The sequence below is a fragment of the Crinia signifera genome, chromosome 8 (genome assembly GCF_055691185.1).
Source record: "Crinia signifera chromosome 8, ASM5569118v1, whole genome shotgun sequence".
Classification (NCBI taxonomy): Eukaryota; Metazoa; Chordata; class Amphibia; order Anura; family Myobatrachidae; genus Crinia; species Crinia signifera.
Genome location: NC_139224.1, coordinates 17,504,588 through 17,530,845, shown reverse-complemented (window position 1 = coordinate 17,530,845; position 26,258 = coordinate 17,504,588). Strand labels below are relative to the sequence as shown.

General features: G+C 47.0%; 1 protein-coding gene across 1 annotated transcript in view; it reads left to right on the top strand.

The window, feature by feature from the left end:
• Window positions 1-26,145, top strand: part of LOC146027207 (galactosylgalactosylxylosylprotein 3-beta-glucuronosyltransferase 1-like) — a 38,866-nt gene extending 12,721 nt beyond the window's left edge. The window contains exons 3-4 of the mRNA XM_083158163.1: window positions 21,949-22,242; window positions 25,462-26,145. Of these exons, the coding sequence (XP_083014289.1) occupies window positions 21,949-22,242; window positions 25,462-25,542 (375 nt within the window). The 3' untranslated portion in view covers window positions 25,543-26,145. The remainder of the gene's footprint in view (window positions 1-21,948; window positions 22,243-25,461) is intronic.
• Window positions 26,146-26,258: the final 113 nt, after the last annotated feature.

Here is a 26,258-nt window from a genome sequence, read left to right as displayed (position 1 = left end):
AATACAGGGGACCCCTAGTCACTTTGTCCCCCGTATTTTGGGAACCAGCGCCGGACCTTGAGTCTGGTGCTGGTTTCATGAAATCAAGGGGACCCCTATTTGTCGGGGACCCTGATTTTATGTCACCAGCACCGGCTCAGTGAGCCCGGGGCTGGTTAAACTCTGGCGGGGGACCCTGCGCTAGTTTTTTTTTATTTTAACCCTTTATTTTATTTTTTACAGCAGAACCCTGCACAGAACATTGCGATCTGTGCAGGGTTCTGGCTAATTCGCCAAACAGACCCTGGTCTGAAATAAATGCGATAATTAGGCACCTAAAAAATGCGATGTGCAAATGCGCATTGCATTAAATAAGCGAGTTGTATACTTTTCTATACGAAAACATCTGGATGCGATAAAAATGCGAATTAATCTCGCAATTTTTATCAGCATACCTTAACGCACATAATATGCGATTTCAGTCCCTTAGCGCATTCCATTAAATTGGCGATTTCAATGAAAAATGCGATATCGCCATTTTGTGGTCTAAATAACGCCAAAAAACGGAAATCGCAGAGCATAGAATCTCACCCCCTGTGTTATAAACTGGTTTATTTGCTTTTATATGAATGTCTAATCTCATACTTTATAGGTAGTAAGGTACAGTATAGTACTTTAACCTGATTAGGGAATTATTGTGACGACTACGAAGAAACAGGATTCATGTTCTGGTACAATAAATAAATTGGTTGTGCTATTGTATATTTATTGAATACTAGGTGATTCATCGCGCCCTCCGGGCGCTCTTCACACCGTCGTGAGGGGCTTCGCCCCATTTGAAGTGGAAATATATGTGAGTGTGAGATGTATTGTAATTTGGTGAATAATGTTGTTGTAGTGAATTTGAGTGACAGCATAAATGTTTAGAAATGAAAGTGCATATAATTGCAAAGGTGGTGTAGTCTGTGATAGTGTTATGAATGAATATTGTTTTTTGTTGATCGAAAAGTTAACTAATGTAGATGTAGGAAATATGTATTGAAATAGAAATGTCTTATAAGATATATGTAAGAACAGGTAGAACATTGTGAAGCATTTATTGTAAACATTGTAAAAAGAGTGTAAAGTGCATATATATAAATAAGGTTAGTAAAGTCACATCGTACTATGACATGTTACATTTGGAAAATGTCATGAAAAACCACATTTTTGGTAAATTGTCTATTGTTTAAAAGTAGTTGTCCTTGTTCTTCATTTGGGGTAATGTGCACTTTGACATGATTTGGTTGTCTTGATCTTGATAAAGCTACGTAAAGTTGACCATGAGAGAAGACTGAAGTTTGTAGATGAATTCCAACGTGATTGAATGTTTGTCCTTGGGATTTGTTAATAGTGATTGCATAGGCTGGAATGATTGGAAATTGGCGTCGTTTTAGGATAAATGGCAATGTGGTATCTGTTGGAGCCAAATCAATGCGAGGAATAAAGACAATGGCCCTTATTCTGCTTCGTGCGGTACGGCCCGCGTGCGGCCGTACCGCCGATGTTTTTACTCTGCACATGCGCAGAGGTCAATCTGCGCATGTGCAGCCCCCTTCGCCGCAGACGTATTTCGTCCGCCGCAAAGGGGGCGTATAGGGGCGTGAGAGGCTTCATGCCCTCATTTCCCTATGTGTACGCCCCGCGTTTCATGGGCGTTCCCATGCAAACGCGGGGCGTATGCATGGTAATGAGGGCATGACGCAACTCATGGGGGCGGAAAGCTGACGTCGCCGGATGTCAGCTTTCAGCCCCCATACAAGCTACCACACGGACGATTGTCCGTGTGGTCTCAGCTTGCGGGAGCTGCCGGGGCGTGCGGACCTGCCTTCGATGGTCGACGACCATCGAATGCAGGGGGCAGCTCCCACCATGGTGGAGGCGTACGCCTCCACCATTTTTATGCGGATCGCCAGCCGTCCGTGTACGGACGGCCGTGGCGATCCGTAGGGTGGGCGGGGATTGGTTTGTGCGGCCGGAGCCCCGTGTGCGGCTCTGGCCGCACCAACCAGAATAAGGGCCAATGTCACCTTTGTTGCAATCGGATATAATTTTAGTAGTGATGAAGTGAGGTGCTAAGTTTTCAATAATTAATCGTGTTCCATTACACAATCCTTTTTTGGGGTTAAGGTTGCGAAGTAGCATGACAATAACTCCCTTTTTTAACAGTAAGATATGTGGAGGCATTCCAGAAGGAGTTTGCTCATGTAGAAATTCCAGGGGGAAGTTTAAAGTGTCGTTGGGGTCTTCACTTACAACGGAGTCGGCACTGTAATAAATTTGTGGAATTCCAGGTATTAATCCAATAATGTTCCGATTCATTTCAAGTGTGTGGGCATTTGTTGGAGCAAGAATGACTCTTTTAGAAAGGTCTTCTACGGACATGTTTTGTACATTGTTAAAAAGGGTATTAATTAGATTGTCTGTAGTTAGCATATGTTGTGGGATTTCAATGATATTTGTTTGTGATATTTCTGGTATTGCTGGTACAGTTCCCATTCCAACTTGTAAAAGCCATGTATTATGTTCTAGTTGTCCTTCACTGCGCATGTTTGTAGTGAGAGTTAGATGGCTGAAATGTTGCCATAGGTGACTGGCTTTTATGCAGCATTCAATAATATCCGTTTGTGTTCCTCTTGGCACAACAGGAAGTGTCTGTCTAAAATCTCCTCCTAATACAATAATTTTGTTTCCAAATGGTTTGGTGTTGTTCATAATTTCCTGTAGAAGTGTGTCAATGCATCGAAGACCATGTTTGGGGAGCATAGTTATTTCATCAATGAGAATGATAACAGCTTTCCGTAATAGTTCTGCTTCTGGGGACGTTAGTCTCATGCAAGAAACGGATGTATCAAGTAGTGGGACAGGTAGCTTAAATCCACTGTGCACAGTGCGTCCACCTTTGAGTAAAGTAGCTGCAATTCCTGTGGTAGCAAACGGCAATATGATGTTACCTTGACCTCGTGTATATGCAATGAGCGTAGTGTATAGGAATGTTTTTCCGGAACCTCCTGGCCCATCAACATAAAAGCAGTGGTTGTGACTGTATTCATTATGTACTGCCATGACTATGGTGTTGAAAGCAGCTAACTGCTGATTGTTAAGCATTGCAATGTTGTGATTTGCGAAATTTTGTTCTTCAAGGACATTATATGTTTGTTCTTGTGGTGCATTTCCGGTGGGAATTGGCAAGCCAAGCAGTTCACATGACAATCCATGTTTTTGTAAAATGGAGTTAATATGGTGGAGTGCTTTGCTTTGGGCTATGTGTTGTGTGGTATTGTGCTGATAGTCAAGAGTGAACTGAATAAGGTGATCTTCCCACAACCGAAGTGGTTCAGCAGGCTGACAAAAGCAACATATGTAGGCGAACATTTCTCGTAACTGTTTTGGCATAATGTATGTGGCTGCATCTGTTAAAGAGTTATGCCATTCGTTATCTGATGCCAGAAGTCCATGTGCTAAAGCAGCAGCTTTAAAGGATTCACAAACAACACCATTGACAGTTTTCAATGCTTGGAAACTGATAGCCCCAGGAACATGTAGCAGTAACATGCGAAGGTAAAAGCGCTCTTCATTTTTTATACTAACGGTAAACATGCGTGCAACAATTTTGTCTCCACCGCGTTTTCTGGGTTGCCAATTGCCATGTGTGAAAACGTAGTAATGTGGAATTTCTGAGTACAGCCATTGTTGTGCATGGTTTGAATTTGCATTCAGGTTAAACCATGCTTCAAGTTTGGTTTGTGTAGTTTGTGCAGCAGAAAGTGCTTTTATTTCATGACCTGGTTGAAATATGATTGTTTGCTGGTTGGGGAGATGTATTGGAAGTCTGATGACTGTGTGAGAGCGATCATGCATTAATGATTCTCGTAATCGCCAAATTGCTTCTGGTGGGCTTACATAGCGACAGTAAATAAAATTGGTAATTTCATTGTAGTGAAGTTCTGCTTCGCCATTTGGTGTAATGGCCACATTAGCACAATCAAAGCCTTTAAATATGTATTTGTATATGTACTTAATAGCTGTGAGTGATGTGCATATTTCCACATTGATGTGAGCATTGTACTTGAGTGATAAGTATGGATTGTACGGTACCACATTTTGGTTTGACATTAGGTTACCTCTAACTTGTACTTGTTCGCCAGGTCGACGTTGGTAAAGCGGATAGGCATTAATGTTTAAAGTGGTTTCAGTAATAAATGGCTTAGGAAAAAGCTTTGAACATTTTCCATCTTTCATGCAGGGTGCACGTGGATATTGTGTGCCGCATGGACCATGTAGCATACAACGTGTGATAATGTTGCGCAAGACAGGATTGTCTTTTGATGGAATTTCTGCTGACACTAACTGATTGATTTTGGAGACTGTGTTAATTTTGTCCTCTGGTCGCAGTGTAAGAAGTATGTGTGCATGTGGTAGTCCCCTTTTTTGGAATTCGATGGTATATACAAAAGCTTTGGCCTGTCCAAACACTGCATGCTTTGTTATATCCTTGATAAGAGAATGTAGCTTAATTTGAAAAACACGTGCTACCAAGTCTGGTCGATCTGAAGTTTGTTCGCCGGCTCGTAAGTTGTCTTTAATTTCCGTCCAAGTTGGATTAGCAGTGAAGGTAACAAAAACATCTGGAGCTCCCCACTTAGAAAAAATAGACATAGCGTCACAGCAACGCTCTCGCATGTGTCTTGGTGATCCTTCAAAGGTTGATGGCAAAATGACAGGCACACCAGGTTGCATGTCACAATTATCAGCCATGTTTGCAAGGTGATCTGCAAGTCCCTGATACTGTTCAGCTCGTAAACGTTTTTGATTAAGACGAATGTAGTTTAATCTATTTGCCTCCACTTGAAGGTATGAATCAACTAACCACTGTTGAGTTAATTTGCCAGCAGACATGATGGGACTGAATTGGTGACGAATGGCTGTTAAGGCGGCCTTGTACTGTAACATGGAAACATTTTTGTTTACTGGATTAAGTTTAGCTGTATTGTATGACTCACATTGCCAATTTGGTTGCCATCCTGGTTCTCCATAGGGGAAAAGAAGTGCATATGTCATTGGATCCATGTTTGGGCTTAAAATATTTAAATTGATAAAAGGTTGGTTTGGATTGTCTGGGTTTTTTGGATATATGCGGATATCTCGTTTGAATGGTGGCTCACCCTCTTCATTGACAAAGATCATAGCTACTTCGTTGGATGTGGGTGTGTTGTATCGTCTTGAATCAGATTGTCGATCACGTCTTAGCGCCATGCTTATTACTGGAATGGTTTCTCCTTTTTCAGCGGCAATTGTCATTTGTTGAGTTTCAACTTGACGCATGAGGTGATAACTTTGTGCAAGTCGATTGTGTTGTCTAAAAAAACGATCAATTTGGTCCATGATATTGTGGCGACAATCCTGATTGGCTGTATAAAGGTCACGAACGTTGGCTGCTTGTGTGCTGCCCAGAACGTATAGTTGTGCAAACTTTGGAGTTTCATTATTGATTGGTTGTAGGTGTGAAGTACGATGATATGTTTGTCCTTGAACTTTAAAAACATATGGTCCGTTACCTGGCAAAGTGACAATGTTGGCTCCCATAGATGCAAAGGAAAGAGCACTATTGTACGACCGAATTTTGTCTTTGAAATGAAGATAATCAGGGCAAAGTGGATTGGATAGTAAGTTGGTTAAAAACTCTGGATAGTGTAACTCCTGTCCATTAATGTCTTGTGGCGTAGGTAATTTAACTTTTCCCTTTTGGCAACAGTGAGTAAATTTTCCATCGGATGGCCGCTCAGCTATAAAATTAAAAGAACCACAAAACTGGCACATAATGTTAAATGGTCCGCAAGTATGTGGTGTCACTTGTTGTTCATGAAACATTGGTAAATGTGTGGTTGTTGTAGTATTGAGTGTGTGAAGTTGACCGGTTTCTTTGTTAGTATGTAAGTGTGTTGATGTACTTGGTAATGATGTATTAGAAAGGTCTGTAAGTTGCTGAATGTGGCCCTTATTCTAATTCGGACGGTACGGCCCGCGTGCGGCCGTACCGCCGATGTTTTTCTTCTGCACATGCGCAGAGGTCAATCTGCGCATGTGCAGCCCCCTTCGCCGCAGACGTATTTCGTCCGCCGCAAAGGGGGCGTATAGGGGCGTGAGAGGCTTCATGCCCTCATTTCCCTATGTGTACGCCCCGCGTTTCATGGGCGTTCCCATGCAAACGCGGGGCGTATGCATGGTAATGAGGGCATGACGCAACTCATGGGGGCGGAAAGCTGACGTCGCCGGATGTCAGCTTTCAGCCCCCATACAAGCTACCACACGGACGATTGTCCGTGTGGTCTCAGCTTGCGGGAGCTGCCGGGGCGTGCGGACCTGCCTTCGATGGTCGACGACCATCGAATGCAGGGGGCAGCTCCCACCATGGTGGAGGCGTACGCCTCCACCATTTTTATGCGGATCGCCAGCCGTCCGTGTACGGACGGCCGTGGCGATCCGTAGGGTGGGCGGGGATTGGTTTGTGCGGCCGGAGCCCCGTGTGCGGCTCTGGCCGCACCAACCAGAATAAGGGCCTATGTGTGGTTACATCTTGGTTCTGTTTGCAAGGTGGTAACTTTTCAGTTGTAAGCAAATGTTGGGGACATAGGTCATTGTTAATTTCAGGAAGTTGCTCTTGTAGCATTGTCAGTTGAGGAACAGGGCGTTGTTGAGATTGTGTAAGCACGTCCGTTTGAAGTACAGTTGTTCCTTCCATGTTGTGTTGGACTATGGGTAGTTCGGCTTGTACATTAACGATGTGAGTTATTTGACTGTGCTGAATAGTATTTTGTGTGCGTTTTAGTTTGCTGCAAAGAGCTTTAGCAGCTCGTAGTTTGTTTAGAGACTCTTGGCTTTGCCTAGATAACCATCTTTGGTAGCGTTGGGCACTTTTTGTTTTGTTTGTCGTTGTTGGTGATGCGAGTTGTGGATTATTTGGTGGTAAATCTTGTTTTGTTTTTGAAACTGGGAGATGTTGTGTTCCAATTAAATTTTGTTGACATTGTACAGTAATAATGTCAGGCAGTTGCTGTTGTAGTGATGGTTGTTGAGTAAGTGTATGTGGCTGACATTGTGGATGCACAGTTTGTTGAATGCAGGTGTTTTCTTCTGTTTGGGGTTGGACTATGGGTTGGTGCACTTGTGCAGTGAACATTACAGGCAGTTGACTTAGTTGTAATTTTTGTTGTGCGCGTTTTTTTGTCATGAAAAGAGCATTAGCATCTCGCATTTTGTTTAGTGACTCTTGACTTAGCTTAGATACCCATTGTGCTTTGCGTTTTGCATTAGTTGATTTGGTAGTAGTTGTTGATGTATTGACATTGCATGTAATTTGTTGAATTTTGTGTGTTAAATGTGTGTTTGTTTCATAAACTGGTAGCTGTTCGGTTGGAAGTAACTGTTGTTGACATTGTAGACTGATAATGGGAGGCAGTTGATGTTGTAGCTTAGTTTGTTGAGAAAGTGTATGTGGCTGACACTTTGGATGAAAGGTTTGTGGAATGGTAGTTGTTTGCTCTGTTTGTGGTGGGAGTATGGCTTGGTGCCCTTGTGTATTGACGATTTCATGCGCTTGACTTTGATGTAATTTTTCTTGTGTGCGTATGCGTTTCATAGAAAGAGCATTTTCTGTTCGAATTTTGTTGCGTGACTCTTGACTTTGTTTAGATAACCATTTTGCTTGGCGTGTTGCATTTTGTGTTGTGGTAGTATTAATTGTAGATGTATTTACATAGCATGTAAGTTGTTGAAGATTTGATGGAACATCCTGGTTAGGTAGTGAAAGTGTTTGATTTTGTGTTGGAAGTAAAGATTGGTGACATTGTGCATTGATAATTAGAGGTAGTTGATGTTGTAGTGTTGTTTGTTCAGTAGGTGTCTGACAGAGAGGATGCTCAGTGTTGTTAATGGAGCCTGTGTCCTCTGTTTGGCATTGAACTCTGCGTTGCTGCACTTCTGCATTGCTGATTGTAGCTTCTTGACTTGTATTCAAAGTTTGTTGTGTGCGTTTTCTTCTCATTGAAAGAGCTTTAGCAGCTTTAATTTTGTTAAGCGACTCTTGGCTTTGCTTAGCTAACCATCTTGCTTGGCGTTGTGCATGTTGTTGTTTTTGTTGTAATGTTGGGTTTTTTTTGGAGTCCATAGCGATGTTGTTTTCCTTGAAAAGTCATTGTGTTATTTGCAATAGTAGACAGTGATAAAAGAAACTGGGTAACAACAGACAAACTTGGAGGTAGGAGGGCCCTGCTGCAAGCTTACAATCTATAGGGCTAATACAAATGAGTATTGGGAGGGCACTTGTGTATGTGTGCTAGTGCACAGCTCCTTCTATGGTTGTTTGTGGAGTTTGAAAGTAAGGGGTTAGTGATGTGTTCATAGTTTCCCGTACATAGGTCTTGTATTGGCTTGGAGTTTAAACAGCACAGTCACTGTGAGCTGGTGTGTGATAGTGTTGCGGCATTATTAGAGAAAGGAGTTGCTGCTTGATATGTTAGCAGGTGTATAGCAGCATTAGGGCGTCTGGCAGGCACTAATACCGATGGTTTACTACTGTTTATGGTGCACATACTGTAGGATGCTGAATGCATGGAGAGAGGAGCTAGCGTTATAGCTAGCCACATGAGCACAGTAAGGTATGTGATGGCTGGTGTAAGGGATGTGAATGTGTGCTTGTGGCTGGTCATTGTATTGTTGGGTGTGTGCGTAGTTGTGAGTATTGGAGACATAGATGGGTGAGTGTGTGTGTGTGTACTTATGAGTTTGGTAGGTATGGATGGGAGTGTGTGTGGTTGTGTGTACGTGTGAGTATTGGAGGCAGGTATGGGTGAGTGTGTGTGTGTGTGTGTACATGGGAGTATCATATGCATGGATGGGTGTGTGTGAGTGTGTGTTTACTTGTTAGTATTGGAGGCATGGATGGGTGAGTGAGTTTACTTGTGAGTATGGTAGGCATGGAAAGTGTGTACGTGTGAGTATTGGAGGCATGTATGGTTGAGTGTGTGTGTGAGTGCACTTGTGCGAATTCTAGGCATGGATGGGTGTGTGTGTGTGTGTACGTGTGAGTATTGGAGGCATGGATGGGTGATTGTGTTTAGTTGTGAGTATGGTATGCATGGATGGGTGTGTGTGTGTGTGTAGTAGTGTGTATTGAAAGCATGTTGTGTGTAATATAGGCATAGACGTGTGTGTGGACTTGTGAGTATTGGAGGCATGGATATGTGTGTGTAGTTGTGAGAATTGTATGCATGGATATGTGTGTGTGTATTTGTGAGTATTGGAGACATGGATGGGTGTGTGTGTGTGTAGTAGTGAGTATTTAAAGCATGGTGTGTGTAATATAGGCATGGACGTGTGTGTGTACTTGTGAGTATTGGAGGCAGGGATATGTGTGTGTAGTTGTGAGAATATTAGGCATGGATATGTGTGTGTGTGTATTTGTGAATATTGGAGACATGGATGGGTGTGTGTGTGTGTGTGTGTAGTGGTGAATATTGTAGTCATGGATGTGTGTGTGTGTGTGGTTGTGAGTATAGGAGGCATGGATAGGTGTGTGTGTGTTTATTTGTGAGTATGGTAGTCATAGATGGGTGTGTGTGTGTGAGTAGTAGTGAGTATTGAAAGCATGGATGTGTGTGTGTGTGTGTGTGTGTGTGTGTAATATCAACTTGGACGTGTGTGTGTGTACTTGTGAGTATTGGAGGCATGGATATATGTGTGTGTGTGTAGTTGTGAGATTTGGAGGGATGTATATGTGTGTGTGTGTGTGTGTGTGTATTTGTGAGTATTGGAGGCATGGATGGGTGTGTGTGTGTGTGTAGTTGTGAGTATTGCAGGGCAGGTTGTGTGTTAGTGTAGTTGTGAGTATGGGAGGCAAGGTTTTTTTTTTTTTTTTTTGGAGTATTGCAGACATTGAGGTGTGTGTGTGTGTGTGTGTGTGTGTGTGTAATTGTGAGTATGGTAGGCAAGGATGTGTGTTTGTGTGTGTGTGTGTGCGCATGTTTGTGAGTATAGGAGGCATGTAAGGATGTGAGTGTGTGGGTGTGTGGATGTGAGTACTGAAGGCATGGATGTGTGTGAGTGTGTGTGTAGTAGTGTGATTTAGGGGCATGGATGTGTGTGTGAGTGTGTAGTTGGGAGTATTGTTGGCATAGGTTGGGTGTGTGTGTGGTTGTGATTATTGGATGGATGGGTGTTTGTGTGTGGTGTAGTTGTGAGTATTGGAGTCATAGATGTGAGTGTGGTTTACAATGACGTTGCTGCAACAGTGTGCAAACATAGTTAAGTGTAGTGTGTTATAGTGTGAGTATTGAAGGGACGTTAAAGGAAAATTTAAAATTATAAGACATATGTTGAAGTGTGGAAAGTATGTGTCCTGAATTTAGCCATGGATGTGTGTGTGTGTGTGTGTGTGTGTGTATAGTGTAATTTTGGAGTCATGGATGGGTGTGGGTTTTAGTGTGTGTAGTGGTGAGTATTGGACACATGGATGTGTGTGTGTGTGTGTGTAATTGTGAGTATTGTAGCCATGTAGGAGTGTGTGTTTGAGTGTAGTAGTATTGAGTTCTACAGGCATGGATGTGTGTGTGTGTGTGTGTGTGTGTGTGTATTAGTGAGTATTGGAGACATGGATGGGTGTGTGTGTGTGTGTGTGTGTGTAGTGGTGAATATTGTAGTCATGGATGTGTGTGTGTGTGGTTGTGAGTATAGGAGGCATGGATAGGTGTGTGTGTGTGTTTATTTGTGAGTATGGTAGTCATGGATGGGTGTGTGTGTGAGTAGTAGTGAGTATTGAAAGCATGGATGTGTGTGTGTGTGTGTGTGTGTGTGTGTAATATCAGCGTGGACGTGTGTGTGTGTACTTGTGAGTATTGGAGGCATGGATATGTGTGTGTGTGTGTGTGTGTGTGTGTGTGTAGTTGTGAGATTTGGAGGGATGGATATGTGTGTGTGTGTGTGTGTGTATTTGTGAGTATTGGAGGCATGGATGGGTGTGTGTGTGTGTGTGTGTGTGTGTGTGTGTAGTTGTGAGTATTGCAGGGCAGGTTGTGTGTTTGTGTAGTTGTGAGTATGGGAGGCAAGGAGGTTGTTATCTTTTTGGAGTATTGAAGGCATTGAGGTGTGTGTGTGTGTGTGTAATTGTGAGTATGGTAGGCAAGGATGTGTGTTTGTGTGGGTGTGTGTGTGCATGTTTGTGAGTATAGGAGGCATGTAAGGATGTGTGTGTGTGTGGTGTGTGGATGTGAGTACTGAAGGCATGGATGTGTGTGAGTGTGTGTGTAGTAGTGTGATTTAGGGGCATGGATGTGTGTGTGAGTGTGTAGTTGTGAGTATTGTTGGCATAGGTTGGGTGTGTGTGTGGTTGTGATTATTGGATGGATGGGTGTTTGTGTGTGGTGTAGTAGTGAGTATTGGAGTCATAGATGTGTGTGTGGTTTACAATGACGTTGCTGCAACAGTGTGCAAACATAGTTAAGTGTAGTGTGATATAGTGTGAGTATTGAAGGGACGTTAAAGGAAAATTTAAAATTATAAGACCTATGTTGAAGTGTGGAAAGTATGTGTGCTGAATTTAGCCATGGATGTGTGTGTGTGTGTGTGTGTGTGTGTGTGTATAGTGTAATTTTGGAGTCATGTATGGCTGTGTGTTTTAGTGTGTGTAGTGGTGAGTATTGGACACATGGATGTGTGTGTGTGTGTGTGTGTGTGTAATTGTGAGTATTGTAGCCATGTAGAGGTGTGTGTTTGAGTGTAGTAGTATTGAGTACTACAGGCATGGATGTGTGTGTGTGTGTGTGTGTGTGTGTGTGTGTGTGTGTGTGTGTGTGTAGTTGTGAGTATTGGAGGCATGGATGTGTGTGTGAGAATTTGTGAATATTGGAGGGATGGTTGTTTGTGTGGGTGGATGTAGATGTGAGTATTGGAAGCATGGATGTGTGTGTGATTAATTGTGGGTATTGTAGGCATGCATGCATAGGTGTGTGTGTGTGTAGTTGTGAGTATTGGTGGTATGGATGAGTGTGTATAGTTGTGAGTATTGTAGGCATGGCTGGGTGTGTGTAGTTGTGAGTCTTGGATGAATGGATGTGTGTGTAGTTGTGAGTATTGCAGTTATGGATGGGTGTGTGTGTGTGGGTATAGTTGTGAGTATAGCAGGCATTGATGTGTGAGTGCGTAGCTGTAAGTATTGGAGGCATGGATGGGTGTGTGTGTATTTGTGAGTATAGGAGGCATGGATGGGTGTGAGTGTAGTTGTGATTTATGGAGGGATAGATGTGTGAGTATTGTAGGGATGTATAGGTGTGTGTGTGTAGTTGTGAGTATTTGGGGCATGGATGGGTGGGTGTGTGTGTAGTTGTAAGTATTAGTGGCATGGATGGGTGTGTGTGTATTGTGTATTTTTGGAGGCATGTATGGGTGTGTGTTTATGTGTGTGTAGTGGTGAGTATTGGACACATGGATGGATGTGTGTGTAATTGTGAGTATTGTAGCCATGCAGAGATGGGTGGGTGTAGTTGTGAGTATTGGAGACATGAATGGGTGTGTGTGTGTGTAGTATTGAGTATTGGAGGCATGGAAGTGAGTGTATTTGTGAGTATTGGAGGCATGGATGGGTGTGTGAGTAGTTGTGAATATAGGATAGATGGATGTGTGTGTGGGTGGATGTAGATGTGAGTATTGGAGGCATGGATGGGTGTGTGTGTGTGTGTGTGTGTGTGTGTGTGTGTGTGTGTGTGTGTGTGTGAGAAATTGAGAGTACTGTAGGCATGCAAAGGTGTGTGTGTGTGTGTAGTTGTGAGTGTGGTTGGCATGTGTGTGTGTAATTGTGTGGATTGTAGGCATGCATAGGTGGGTGTGAGCAGTTGGCATGGTTGGGTGTGTGTGTGTATTTGTGAGTATTGTAGGCATGGATGTGTGTGCATTTGTGTGTGTAGTTGTGAGTATGGGAGGCATGGATGGTTGTGTGTAGTTGTGAGTATAGGAGGTAGGGATGGGTGTGTGTGTGTAGTTGTGAGTATTGGATGTGTGTGTGTGTGTGTGTGTGTGTGTGTGTGTGTGTGTGTAGTATTGAGTATTGTAGGCATGGATGGATGTGTGTTTAGTTGTGAGTATTGGAGGTATGGATGTGTGTGTGTAGTAGTGAGTATTGGAGGCATGGATGGTTGTGTGTAGTTGTAAGTATAGGAGGCATGGATGGGTGTGTGTGTAGTTGTGAGTATTGGAGGGATGGATGTGTGTGTGTGTGTGTAGTAGTGAGTATTGTAGGCATGGATAGATGTGTGTGTTGGTAGTTGTGAGTATTGGAGTCATGGATGTGTGTATGTGTGTGTGTGTAGTTGTGAGTATTGGAGGCATGGAGGGGTGTGTGTAGTTGTGAGTATAGTAGGCATGGATGGGTGTGTGTGAAGTTGTGAGTATTGGAGGGATGTGTGTGTGTGTTTGTGTGTAGTTGTGAGTATTGGAGGGATGGATGGGTGTGTGTGTAGTTGTGAGTATTGGATGGATGTGTGTGTGTGTGTGTAGTGAGTATTGTAGGCATGGATGGGTGTGTGAGTAGTTGTGAGTATTGGAGGCATGGATGGTTGTGTGTGAGGGTGTGTGTGTAATTGTGAGTATTGTAGGCATGCATTGGTGGGTGTGTAGTTGTGAGTGTGTTAGGCATGGTTGTGAGTGTGAGTGTGTGTGTGTAGTAGTGAGTATTGTAGGCATGAATGGCAGTTTTTAGTATTAAGTATTACAGGGCTGGACGGGTGTTTGTATGTGTGTAGTTGTGAGTATTGGAGGGCTGGATGGGTGTGAGTGTGTGTGTGTTTGTGAGTAATGGAGGCATAGATGGGAGTGTGAGTAGTGGAGGCATGGATGGGTGTCTGTAGTTGTGAGTAATAGAGGCATGTGTGGATGTGTGTGTGTGTGTGTGTGTGTGTGTGTGAGTCGTGGTAGTTGTTAGTATTGCAGGTCTGGATATGTGTGTGTGTGTAGTTGTGAGTATTTGATGCACGGATGGTTGAGTGTGTAGTTGTGAGTATAGGAGGCATGGATGGGTGTGTGTGTGGTTGTGAGTATTTGAGGGATGGATGTGTGTGTGTGTGCGGTTGTGAGTATTGTAGGCATGGATGGGTGTGTGTGGTTGTTAGTATTGGAGGGATGGAAGGGTTTGTGGGTGGGTGTAGATGTGAGTATTGGAAGCATGGATGTGTGTGTGTGTGTGTGTGTGTAGTTGTGAGTATTGGAGGGATGTATGGGTGTGTGTGTCGTGAGTATAGGAGGCATAGATGGGTGTGTGTAGTTGTGATTATTGGAGGGATGGATGGATGTGTGTGTGTGTGTGTGTGTGTGTGTGTGTGTGTGTGTGTGTGAGTAGTAGTATTAGCTAGTATTGTAGGCATGGATGTGTGTGTGAGTGTGTGTAGATGTGAGTATTGTAGGCATGGATGTGTGTGTAGTTGAGAGTATTGTAGGCATGGCTGAATGTGTGAGTGTGTGTAGTTGTGAGGATTGGATGGGTGTGTGTGTGTGTGTGTGTATTATTTGTGAGTATTGGAGGCACGTATGGGTGAGTGTGTAGTTGTTTGTATAGGAGGCATGGATGGGTGTGTGTGGTTGTGAGTATTTGAGGGATGGATGTGTGTGTGTGTGTGTGTGTGAGTGTGAGTGTAGTTGTGAGTATTGTAGGCATGGATGGTTGTGTGTGGTTGGTAGTATTGGAGGAACGGATGGGTTTGTGTGTGGGTGTAGATGTGAGTATTGGAAGCATGGATGTGTGTGTGTGTAGTTGTTAGTTTGGAGGCATGGATGGGTGTGTGTAATTGTGAGTAATGTAGGGATGGATGTGTGTGTGTGTGTAAAAAGCATATTGTTGTGTTAGTGGTTAAAGTAACTAAAGACTACTGTGTAATACAGTTTTTTGAAGGCACCTTGAAGCAAATGTCAAATTGTAAGACATACTGTAGATAGAAGTGTTTAAATCAATTAGTGAGTATTGGAGGTATGGATGGGTGTGTTTGTGTGTGTGTGAGTGTGTATTTTGTAATTTTTGGGGCATGGCTGGATGGGTGTGTGTGTGTGTGTGTGTGTAGTGTTTGTTTTTGGATGCATGGATGTGGGTGTGTATGTGGATGATCAAGTGTTGTAGACATGCAGGGGTGTGTGTAGTTGAGTGTGGTCGGCATGGCTGGGTGAGTGTGTGGTGGTTGCATGTTGTGTGTGTGTGTTTGTTGTAAAGAGTATTGGTGGCATAGATGTGTGTGTGTGGTTGTAAATCATGTTGGTGTGGTAATGGTGTTGAAAGAGGTGTGACAATATAGTGTGATCTGCAATGTTTAAGGGAGGAAAGTTGTATAAGAAGAGCCGTTTGTAGTGTAGTGGTATGGGGTAGTTTTGAGAATTGGAGTCATGGATGGGTGTGTAGGTGTATTGGAGGCATGGATGGTTGTGTATTTGTGTGTGTGTATAGTTGTGAGTATTGTAGTTATGGATGGGTGTGTTTGTACTTGTTAGTATTGCAGGCACAGATGTGAGTGTGTGGTTGATGATGTAGGTGGTGTGTTAGTGGGTAGACCTTGTAAAGTGTGAGTTTGTAAGGGTCATGTAAGCAAATGTAAATATTTAAACTCATAAGTGGAAGTGTGTCAAAGTATAGGAGTTGTGAAATGTTAATGTGAGTACAGTTTGTTTAGAAGAGATGTTGTTAGTGCAGTGGTATGGGGTGGTTGTGATTATAGTAGTCATGGATGGGTGTATGTGTGTAGACTTGAGAGTATTGTAGGCATGGATGTGTGTGTGTGGAGGCATAGATGAGAGTGTGTATTTGACAATGACGTTGGTGTATTAGTGTGTAAATGTAGTAAAGTGTGCTGTGTTACACTGTGTGATTTGAAGGGACCTTTAATGGCAAAGTAGTTGTGAGTATTGGCGGCATGGATGGGTGGGTGTGTGTGTACTTGGTAGTATTGTAGGCATGGATGGGTGTATGTGTGTTGTTGTGAGTATTGGATGCTGGGATGGCTGTGTGGTTGTGTGTACTTGGATGTTTGTGTGTGTGTATTTGTGAGTATTAGAGGCATGGAGGTGTGTGTCTGTGTGTTTTGGTTGGAGTATTGCAGGTATGGATGGGTGTGTCGTGAGTATGGTGTGCTGTGTGCCACGAAGCAGCTCCTGGCATGAAATGGAAGTTAGTTGTGTTAGTAGATTAGTTGTTAGTGTAGTGTTATGGGGTGTTAGTTAGTACTTACAGATGGGTGCGTTACAGTTGTGTTTTGCGGCAGGCGTCAGGTGAATTTGGCAGGAGGCGGCAGCAGGTGGTACAGGGTTTGGTTTATTTGCAGCAGGTTAGTGAAGTTGTAGAAGGAACCTTAAATCAAAAATAATTATTAGAAGACACAAATAGGGTTTGTTGTGAGTCTTGGAGGCATGGATAGGTGTGGTGTGTTACAGTGTGTGTTTTGAAGGGCGGTGAAATGCCAAAGTAGTTGTAAGTATTGGCGGCATGGATGGGTTGGTGGGTGTGAGGTTGGTAGTATTAGAGGCATGGATGGGTGTGTGTTTGTGTGTGTGTATATGTGTGTGTAGGTGTGAGTATTTGAGGTATGGATGCGTGTGTTGTGAGTATGGTTTGCTGGTTGGCACGCAGCAGGAACTGGGCTAAAATGGAAGGATAGGTGTGTTTGTAGATGACGTAGTGGTGTAGTGGTATGTGGTGTTAGGTAGTACTTACAGATGGGTGGGGTAGAGTTGTGTTCTGTGGCCGGCGTTAGGTCAAATGTGCAGTAGGCGGCAGGAGGTGGTATAGGGTGGCGTAGGTGGTAGAGGGTGGTGGTTTTAGGCAGCAGGTTGTCGAGTTTGTTGAGGGGACCTTAAAGCAAAATCTAATATTAGAAGACACAAATGGAAGTGTGCAAAAGTACTAAACGCTGCAGCTACCGGCGTGAGATTCATTAATGGGTGTGTGTGTAGGTGTGAGTTTTGGAGGCATGGAGTGGTGTATGTAAGTGTAAGTGTAGCAAGCATATGTGTGTGTGTATCTGTGATTATTGGAGGCATACATTGGTGCATGAGTGTCCAGATATGGGTTAGTGTACTGTGTTAGAGCGTGATGGTTGAAAGTGGCTGATGTGTGGTACAGTTGTAAACCCTGAAGGGCCGTACCAAATATGGGAGGTGTGTGCTGAGAGGTGTGTTGGAAGTGGTGTACTGGGGTGCTGGTTGGCTGGGGTAAACTGGAAGTGAGGTGGGTTTTGATTTTTTTGTGGTGTATTAGTATCGTGTGTTGTCTAGTACTTACAGATGGGTGAAGAAAAGATGTTGTGTGTCACTGGGAGTCTTGGAAAGTCGAGTTGTACGGCATCAGGTCCCGGCGAGTGTTGCTTGTTGGGATCAGATTCTGGTAGGTGTTGTTTATCATCAGATGCTGGTGGTTGTTGTTTGGCTGCTGCAGGTTTGAGAGAATGGAAATAAACGTGGGAAGGGGGTTGTGGGGGTGGGGGGTGTGGATGGGGTTATTTGGCTGAGGTGCACAGTGGGCTTCCAGATGGGTGTGGTTGAGATGTGGTGTGGCAATGGTGGTCTGTTAAATTCGAGTTGTGTGGCATTAGGTCCTGGAGGGTGTTGCTTGTTGGCATCAGATCTTGGTGTGTGGTGTTTGGGTGCTGCAGGTTTGAGCGAATGGAAATAAAAGTGTGAAGGTGGTTGGTGGGTGGAGGGGTTGGGGTGTAATTTAGCTGAGGTGGACAGTGGACTTCCCTGCCCTTGTCCCCGTGGCCCCCGCTGCCACTGTCAGCCTCTATGATGGTGTTAGAAGACATGAATTGAAGTGTTCAAACGGAATAAAGGCTGCAGCTACTGCTGTGAGATGCATTGATGGGTGTGTGTGTGTGTAGGTGTGATTTTTTGAGGTATGGATGTGTGTGTGTGTGTGTAGGTGTGTTTATTGGAGGCATATGTTGGTGCATGAGTGGCCAGACATAGGTGACTGTAGTGTGTTAGACCGTGATGTGTGAAAGGGCATTAAGTGTGTTAAAGTAGTAAAAGTGGTGTACTGGGGTGGTGGGTGGCTGGGCTAAACTGGAACGGAGCTGTGTTTGTAGTTGGTGTATTGGTATGGTGTGGTGGGTAGTACTTACAGATGGGTGTGGTAGAGATGTATTGTGGCACAGGTTGTCCTGGAACTTTGAGTTGTGCGGGCTCCGGTCCTGTAGGGTGTTGTTTGTTGGCATCAGATGCTGGTGGGTCTTGTTGGGTTGCTGCAGGTTTGAGAGAAAGAAAAAAAAAATAATTGGGAAAGGGGTTGTGGGTGTGGGGGGTGTGGGGTTGTGGTTATTTTGTAGAGGAGCACAGTGGACTTGTAGATGGGTGTGTTAGCGATGTGGTGTGGTCCAAGTGGTCTTTGAAAGTCGAGTTTTGTGGCATCAGTTCCAGGAGGGTGTCGGTTGTTGGCATCAGATCCTGGTGGGTGTTGTTTGGCGGCTGCAGGTTTGAGACAAAAAGATTAAAGGTGGTTGTGGGGGGGTGTAGGTAAATCTGTGTTAGGTGTGTGCGGGTGGCCCGGGATCCCTTGCTGTAATGAGAAATTTTGGTGTGTGTGTGTGTCTCAGCTAGGAGCAGACCGTTTTAGCTGGGAGTGTGAGGCAGCGTGTACCCTGGAAAGGTTTGCTGAGAGTGGCAGGCAGCGTTGGGTGGCTGGGAGGCAGCGTGTGTGTCTCAGCTCGGAGCGGACAGCTTTAGCTGGGTGGGTGAGGCAGCGGGTCCCCTGGGAGGGCTTGCTGAGAGTGGCAGGCAGCGGTGGGTGGCTGGGAGCCTGGGTGTGTGTTGAGGGGGGGGTGGGGGGGTTGTGCTTGCGTTGTGTAGACGTGGTGCTGGCTGTGTGTGGCAGGTGGTGGGGAGGGGGTTTGCGCGGTGTGTTGAGGCAGCGGGTTCCCTGGGAGGCCTAGCTGCGAGCGTTAGTCAGCGTCTGGGAGCCAGCGTTTGAGTCTGACCTGGGAGTGGACAACGTTAGTTAGGAGCGTGAGTCAGTGGGTCCCCTGGGCGGTAGGTAGCGTTGGGGGGGTTGGGTGGGGTGTGTGTGGGTTGTGTAGACATAGGGCTGGCTAGGTTGGGCGGCTAGTGTGGAGGGGGGTTGGGAGGCTGCGTTTGTGTCTTACCTGGGAGCGGACAGAGTTTGGTGTGAGCGTCAGGCAGCGGGTCCCCTGGGCGGCAGGTAGCGTTGTTTGGCTGGGAGTCAGCTGGGAGTGTCAGGCAGCGGGTCCCCTGGGAGTTAGGTAGCGGTGTCCGGGTGGGATCCTTCTGGGAGCGTTAGGCAGTGGGTCTGGTGGGTGGTGTTTTGCGGCTGCAGGTTAGAGAAAAAAATATTAAAGGTGGTTGTGGGGGGGTGTAGGTAAATCTGTGTTAGGTGTGAGCGTGTGCCCCGGAATCCCTTGCTGTAATGAGAATTTTTGGTGTGTGTGTGTGTGTCTTAGCTAGGAGCGGACCGCTTTAGCTGGGAGTGGGAGGCAGCGGGTACCCTGGAAAGGTTTGTTGAGAGTGGCAGGCAGCGGTGGGTGGCTGGGAGTCAGCGTGTGTGTCTCAGCTAGGAGCGGAGCGCTTTTGCTGGGAGGGTGAGGCAGCGGGTCCCCTGGGAGGGCTTGCTTAGAGTGGCAGGCAGCGGTGGGTGGCTGGGAGCCTGGGTGTGTGTTGAGGGGGGGGGGGTGTGGGTGTGTGGGGGTTGTGCTTGTGTTGTGTAGACGTGGGGCTGGCTGTGTGTGGCAGGTGGTGGGGAGGGGATTTGCGCGGTGTGTTGAGGCAGCGGGTTCCCTGGGAGGCCTAGCTGAGAGCGTTAGTCACCGTCTGTGAGCCAGCGTTTGAGTCTGACCTGGGAGTGGACAACGTTAGTTAGGAGCGTGAGTCAGTGGTTCCCCTGTGCGTCAGGTAGCGTTGGGGGGGGTTGGGTGGGGTGTGTGTGCGTTGTGTAGACATGGGGCTGGCTAGGTTGGGCGGCTAGTGGGGAGGGGGGTTGGGAGGCAGCGTTTGCGTCTTACCTGGGAGCGGACAGAGTTCGTTGTGAGCGTCAGGCAGCGGTTCCCCTGGGCGGCAGGTAGCGTTGTTTGGCTGGGAGTCAGCTGGGAGTGTCAGGCAGCGGGTCCCCTGTGAGGCAGGTTGCGGTGTCCGGGTGGGATCCTTCTGGGAGCGTTAGGCAGCGGGTCCCTTGGGCGGCAAGTAGCGGTGTCTGGGTGGTAGCCAGGTGGGAGAGTCAGGCAGCGGGTCCCATGGAGCGTCAGGTAGTGAAGTCTGGCTGGGAGGCAACTCTCATCATTAGGCAGTGGGTCCCCTGGGTGGCAGGGATGAGTGTGCTTCTCAGCTGGGCGACAGGCAGCTTTTGGTAGGCAGGCAGCGTGGCTGTAGATGCGTGCAGGTGTGTGACCTGAGTGGGATAATGGTGGGAAGGGGAGGTGACGTTGGGGGATGCGGGTGGGGCACTGTGCGCATCCCCCTTGGTGACGGGGAGGCGCTAGGCTGGTGTGTTTGCCTGGGGGGAGGCTGCCGGACTATCTTCCTGTCCTCCCCCCTCGTTACAGGCACACCCGACAGCGGTCCCCTGCTCCTGCGCTGTATGCCGACACGCAGATCCATGTTTGTTGAGGGGCGGTCCCCGGCTCCGGCTGCAGGGCTAATATAATAACAGACACTGGGAAAATGGTTGCCCCCATAATGCTGTATGGGGGCAGCCATTTTCCGCGTGTGTGTTATTATTGCTGGCGGAGGCGGGCGACACAGATCTGCGTGTCGGGGGGGCGGGGTTATTGTAGCTGCCGTAGCCTGTGGCAGAAGGGGGCCTAATGGTGGAGCGTGTTGTACTGACTGCCGCAGCCGGGGTCCGGCCGTCGCCCGACACAGTTCTGCGTGTCGGGGGGCGGGCTAGCCGGGGACCGCTGTGGCAGCAGGTGGTGCGTGCAGGCGGTGTCTGTTCGTCGCCCGACACCGTGCTGCGTGTCGGGGGGCGGAGTTGCAGGGGTCCGCTGTGTTAGAAGGGTTGGTGCAGACGGGGTCTGTCCGTCGCCTAACACAGCGCTGCGTGTGGGGGGCCGGGGTTAGCGTAGGCTGGGTCCGCTGTGGCTGAAGTGGGGGGTGTTGTTGTGAATGTCATAGAGGCAGAAGGGGGGCGTGCGTTGTGTTATAGTGAGGCAGAAGGGGGTGCGGGCTAAATGTCCGGTGGGGGGGTCTATGAGGGGGGAGGCTGTGTAGATGTGTGTAGATGCCCTATGGGCGGACCGGGGATGAGTGTGTTGGGGGAGGGGTTGTGGGTGGTGAGCAGCCATGGATGGAGTTAGTGGGCAGGCATGGGGAGTGTTGGTCGAGGAGGGGTGTGTGCTTGTGGAGAGCATGTACGACGGAAGTGCGGAAGTGCCTTGCTTCTGCAGTGTGGCTGACGGTGGATGGGCCTGTCAATCACCCCTGAAACCCCGCCCACCGTTTGCCACACTGCGTTGACTGACAGATCTGGCCAAATATATAAGAGATTGTAAATTGACGCATTTCCTTGGTTTATTGCGTCTTCTGCAAATAAATTGTTAAATTGCGGTACAGAGATTTGTGACTCCATTTGTTTCACACCCTCTCTGTGAAGGAACTTGCGGAAGGAAAAATAATACTTACCTGTAAGTTGTTGAATCTTACCTGGGTGTTCCACATATGCTGAAAAAAGGAGTCTAGAGATGACTCAGAGGGAACCCGACAAGGCTTTTTGGGGCACACTTATAAACAATATGAATGTGAAATGATGTCTACATATTAAGATATAACTTTTAATGGTTCAACACTTAAAATAAAGGTTTGATTCTTCCCTCCACTTCGAAGGAATAAGTTCCACATATGCCCCAATGTAAGGTGCATTCCTTGTATATGCTGCAGGATCTGACAGACGCTGTGTACCTCCTACAGATGCGGAACACTCGGAGAGTATCCGTGTGGCCTGTAGGCTTCGCTGGTGGACTACGCTATGAATCGCTGATAGTCAACACTGACGGGAAGGTAAAAGCGTGGCTGGTGAAATATGAACCGTCGCGACCATTTGCCATAGATATGGCGGGCTTTGCCATTCAGTTAAAGCTGATCCTGGAGAATCCCAGGGCTATATTCCGTCTGGATGTACTCCCTGGCTACCAAGAAGGCAGCCTGCTGCAAGATCTGGTCACCATGGAGGAGCTGGAACCAAAAGCTGACAATTGCACCAAGGTGAGATAGGTCTAGCACCATATTGTGCTAATGGCCGGAAGCGTTAGCGCAGAAGTGTGCAGCACTGAAGTAACATCTATAATTTGCATAATATAAAATGTTACAGAGCCTCTGATTGGTTGTCATGGGCCCCTTCTCAACTGGCTCACTTCTCCTCCCTTATCACTGCTTCATACATCTATGCCTGTGTGCAGGCTGAGGGGGAAGAGCGGAGTGGTGCCGGGTGGAAGTGTGAAAGTGCGGCGGTGCTGTGTGGAAGTGTAGGTTTGTGCTGTGTGCATGGTGAGACTGGTCCCGGGCGTTTATCCATGCTGGGGGGGGGGGGGGGGGGGCGCTGATTGAGTGGGTGTGCATGGAGGTGGCTTTTTGACACTGTGCTGTGCAGGCAGTGTGATAGGTAGGTAGAGGTGATGTCAGGACATCGCGAGGTTGGCTGACATTGGGAGATCTTAGGGCGCTTATGGCAAGAAGTGGGTATTGGATGGGGATGGAGACATTGGGGAGACTGACAGATGAACCTACTACCAGACACGCAAGTATACGGTTACAAGTTGGGAGGGTTCAGCTGTAATACTGTATTGTGTTACTAAGGAGGTTAGCTGTGTGTAATTGTGGGGAGCTGGAAACCAGATATATTTACATTGACTTTTATGCTTATTTTCCACTCTGACCCTTTTAAGCTTTTATCGCACCCATTCTAGATTTTGGGTTCCTCTTGTAATAAATCAAATCAAGGATAAAGGGGGTAGGCTCTGCATCTCCATTTACAGTAAACCTAAGCTAACCATGATCGGGCTGAGAATCTCCCGCAGTGCATGCTTTACCTGATGTATGCACATATGGACGAGGGTGCATATGTCTGTGCATGCAGATGGTTCTAAGGCAGTGGTTCCCAAACTGTGTTCCGTGGCTCCCTGGGGTGCCTGGGGTTGGTGGTCCAGAACTGATTCTAATTATTTATGGTCAATGTAATAGGCATAATCAGGGGATGCAGTCAAAATCCCAACGGTCAAAATCCCGAATGGGTCATAATACCGACAAGGACAAAATCCCGACAAGGACAAAATCCTGACAAGGACAAAATCCCGACATTTAAAATCCCGACAAGGACAAAATCCCGACATTTAAAATCCCGACAGGGTCAAAATACCGACATATAGAATGTACAGGTGAAACAGTCAACAGGACTTTCCGTCGACAGGCCGCAAGGTCGACATGGGTTTTTCACTGTTTCACATATGCCGACAGGCGGTATTTCATGCCCTACCATCCACTAGGGAGTGGTGGGAGAATAAAATAGTGTGCCGCGCGCAGCGAGGCGCCGTGCCCGAAGCATTGCGAGCGAAGCGAGCTATGCGAGGGGCTGCGGTTCACTTCCAACTGTGTCCATGTCGACTGTGTTGACATTCGGGTAAAAAAAACAGTGAAAAACCCATGTCGACCTCGCGACCTGTCAACCTGACCCATTCGGGATTTCTACCCTGTCGGGATTTTAACCGTCGGTATTTCATACCGAATCCATAATCAGTGCTTGTGGCTCCCAGTTATAAAATATGTAGAAAAAACTGAAGTGAATCCTGTCCCTCACCACATAACTGTATATAACATATAGGCACAATGTATTTTCTTTTGAAATTCCCTGTAACAAAGTATTGGCCATGGGGTGCTATGAAAAATATTCTGGGAACCACATTTGGGAACCACTGTTCTAAGTACAGTGGTTAAGTGGTGCTAGGCCGCTCTCTGCAGTACAGTGGTTGGGTGGTGCTAGGCGGCTCTCTGCAGTACAGTGGTTGGGTGGTAATATGCCGCTCCTTGCAGTACAGTGGTTGGGTGGTGCTAGGCCGCTCCTTGCAGTACAGTAGTTGGGTAGTGCTGGGCCGCTCCCTGCACTACAGTGGTTGGGTGGTACTATGCCACTCCCTGCAGTACTGTGGTTGGATGGTCCTAGGTCGCTCCATGCAGTACAGATGTTGGGCGGTAATATACCGCTCCTTGCAGTACAGTGGTGGGGTGGTGCTATGTCGCTCCTTGCAGTACAGTGGTTGGGTGGTGCTAGGCTGCTCCCTGCAGTACAATGGTTGGGTGATACTTTGCCTCTCCCTGCAGTACAATGGTTGGGTGGTGCTAGATCGCTCCCTGCAGTACAGTGGTTGGGTGGTACTATGCCGCTCCTTGCAGTACAGTGGTTGGGTGGTACTATGTCACTCCTTGGAGTACAGTGGTTGGGTGGTGCTAGGCCACTCTCTGCAGTACAGTGGTTGGGTGGTAATATGCCGCTCCTTGAAGTACAGTGGTGGGGTGGTGCTATGCCGCTCCTTGCAGTACAGTGGTTGGGTGGTGCTAGGCCGCTCCTTGCAGTACAGTGGTTGGGTGGTGCTAGGCCTCTCCCTGCACTACAGTGGTTGGGTGGTGCTAGGCCTCTCCCTGCACTACAGTGGTTGGGTGGTACTATGCCACTCCCTGCAGTCCTGTGGTTGGATGGTACTAGGTCGCTCCATGCAGTACAGATGTTGGGTGGTAATATACCGCTCCTTGCAGTACAGTGGTGGGGTGGTGCTATGCCGCTCCTTGCAGTACAGTGGTTGGGTGGTGCTAGGCCGCTCCCTGCAGTACAATGGTTGGGTGATACTATGCCGCTCCCTGCACTACAATGGTTGGGTGGTGCTAGATCGCTCCCTGCAGTACAGTGGTTGGGTGGTACTATGCCGCTCCTTGCAGTACAATAGTTGGGTGGTACTATGTCACTCCCTGCAGTACAGTGGTTGGGTGGTACTATGCTGCTCCTTGCAGTACTGTGGTTGGGTGGTACTAGGCCGCTCCCTGCAGTACTGTGGTTGGGTGGTACTAGGCCTCTCCCTGCAGTACAGTGGTTCGGCGGTACTAGGCCGCTCCCTGCAGTACTGTGGCTGGGTGCTACTAGGTCGCTCCCTGCAGTACAGTGGTTGGGTGGTACTATGCCGCTTCCTGCAGTACAATGGTTGGGTGGTGCTATGCCGCTTCCTGCAGTACAGTAGTTGCGTGCTGCTATGCCGTTCCTTGCAGTACAGTGGTTGGGTGGCGCTATGCCGCTTCCCGCAGTACAGTAGTTGTGTGCTGCTATGCCGTTCCTTGTAGTACAGTGGTTGGGTGGTGCTATGCCGATTCCTGCAGTGTAATGCCTTCTAGTGTCTGTTTATGCCATTGGACCAGTGATAATCCTGAGCAATCATGTTGCAGGTTATGGTGTGGCACATGAAGACCAAGGCTCCTTTCATTGGATATGACAACAGCTTTACAAACAACAGTATTGAGGTTTGAAGAAGAGAGTTCTGCTGGGCGCTGCTGGGGCACTAGACGTCAGATGATTAATAATGAACATTTCACAACTTTAACATTTCCAGAATTGTCAAACCCCAGGAAAACCCGAACAGAGAGCTGCAATGAGGATATGTCCGTACAGAGCGTTCTGTATGCCAGGCGGTCACAGCGGGCGACTGGATAAGTCTCACTGTCTGGATCTAATATACCTTTAACAGAAAATGCCCACCTACAGCTGGTCTGCAATAAACATGGGGGGGATTACCACAGACTGGCACATCCGGAGGGTAAATTCAGAGATGGCCGCCGTCACAGCTGTGTCCAGTAACAAAGTGAAAAACTCATGTGTTGACCTTTTCCCTGTTTCGGCCTTTTCCCATGTCGAACTTGTGCATGTTGACCTTTTGGGGTCGACTCAGACACTGTCCATCTAATAACTGTTGACCCAGATGACAGACAACTCATAACATAAGAACAGTTTGACTGTAAACATAGGGCATTGAAGAACCAACACAACTGCTGGGCGGCGCTGGAGGACTAATCACAAGGTCATGTGACTTCTCTGTCCCCAGGGAGTTAAAACCAGCCCGGGAAATATCTTGAAGCAGCCCTAATGGGGGGTGGACCTGTTGCGCGCCAGAGGCATGCATGGGGGGGGGGGTGGCCTAGCTATATGGGGGCATGGCCTATTTCAACAAGGTCACGCCCCATTTTCA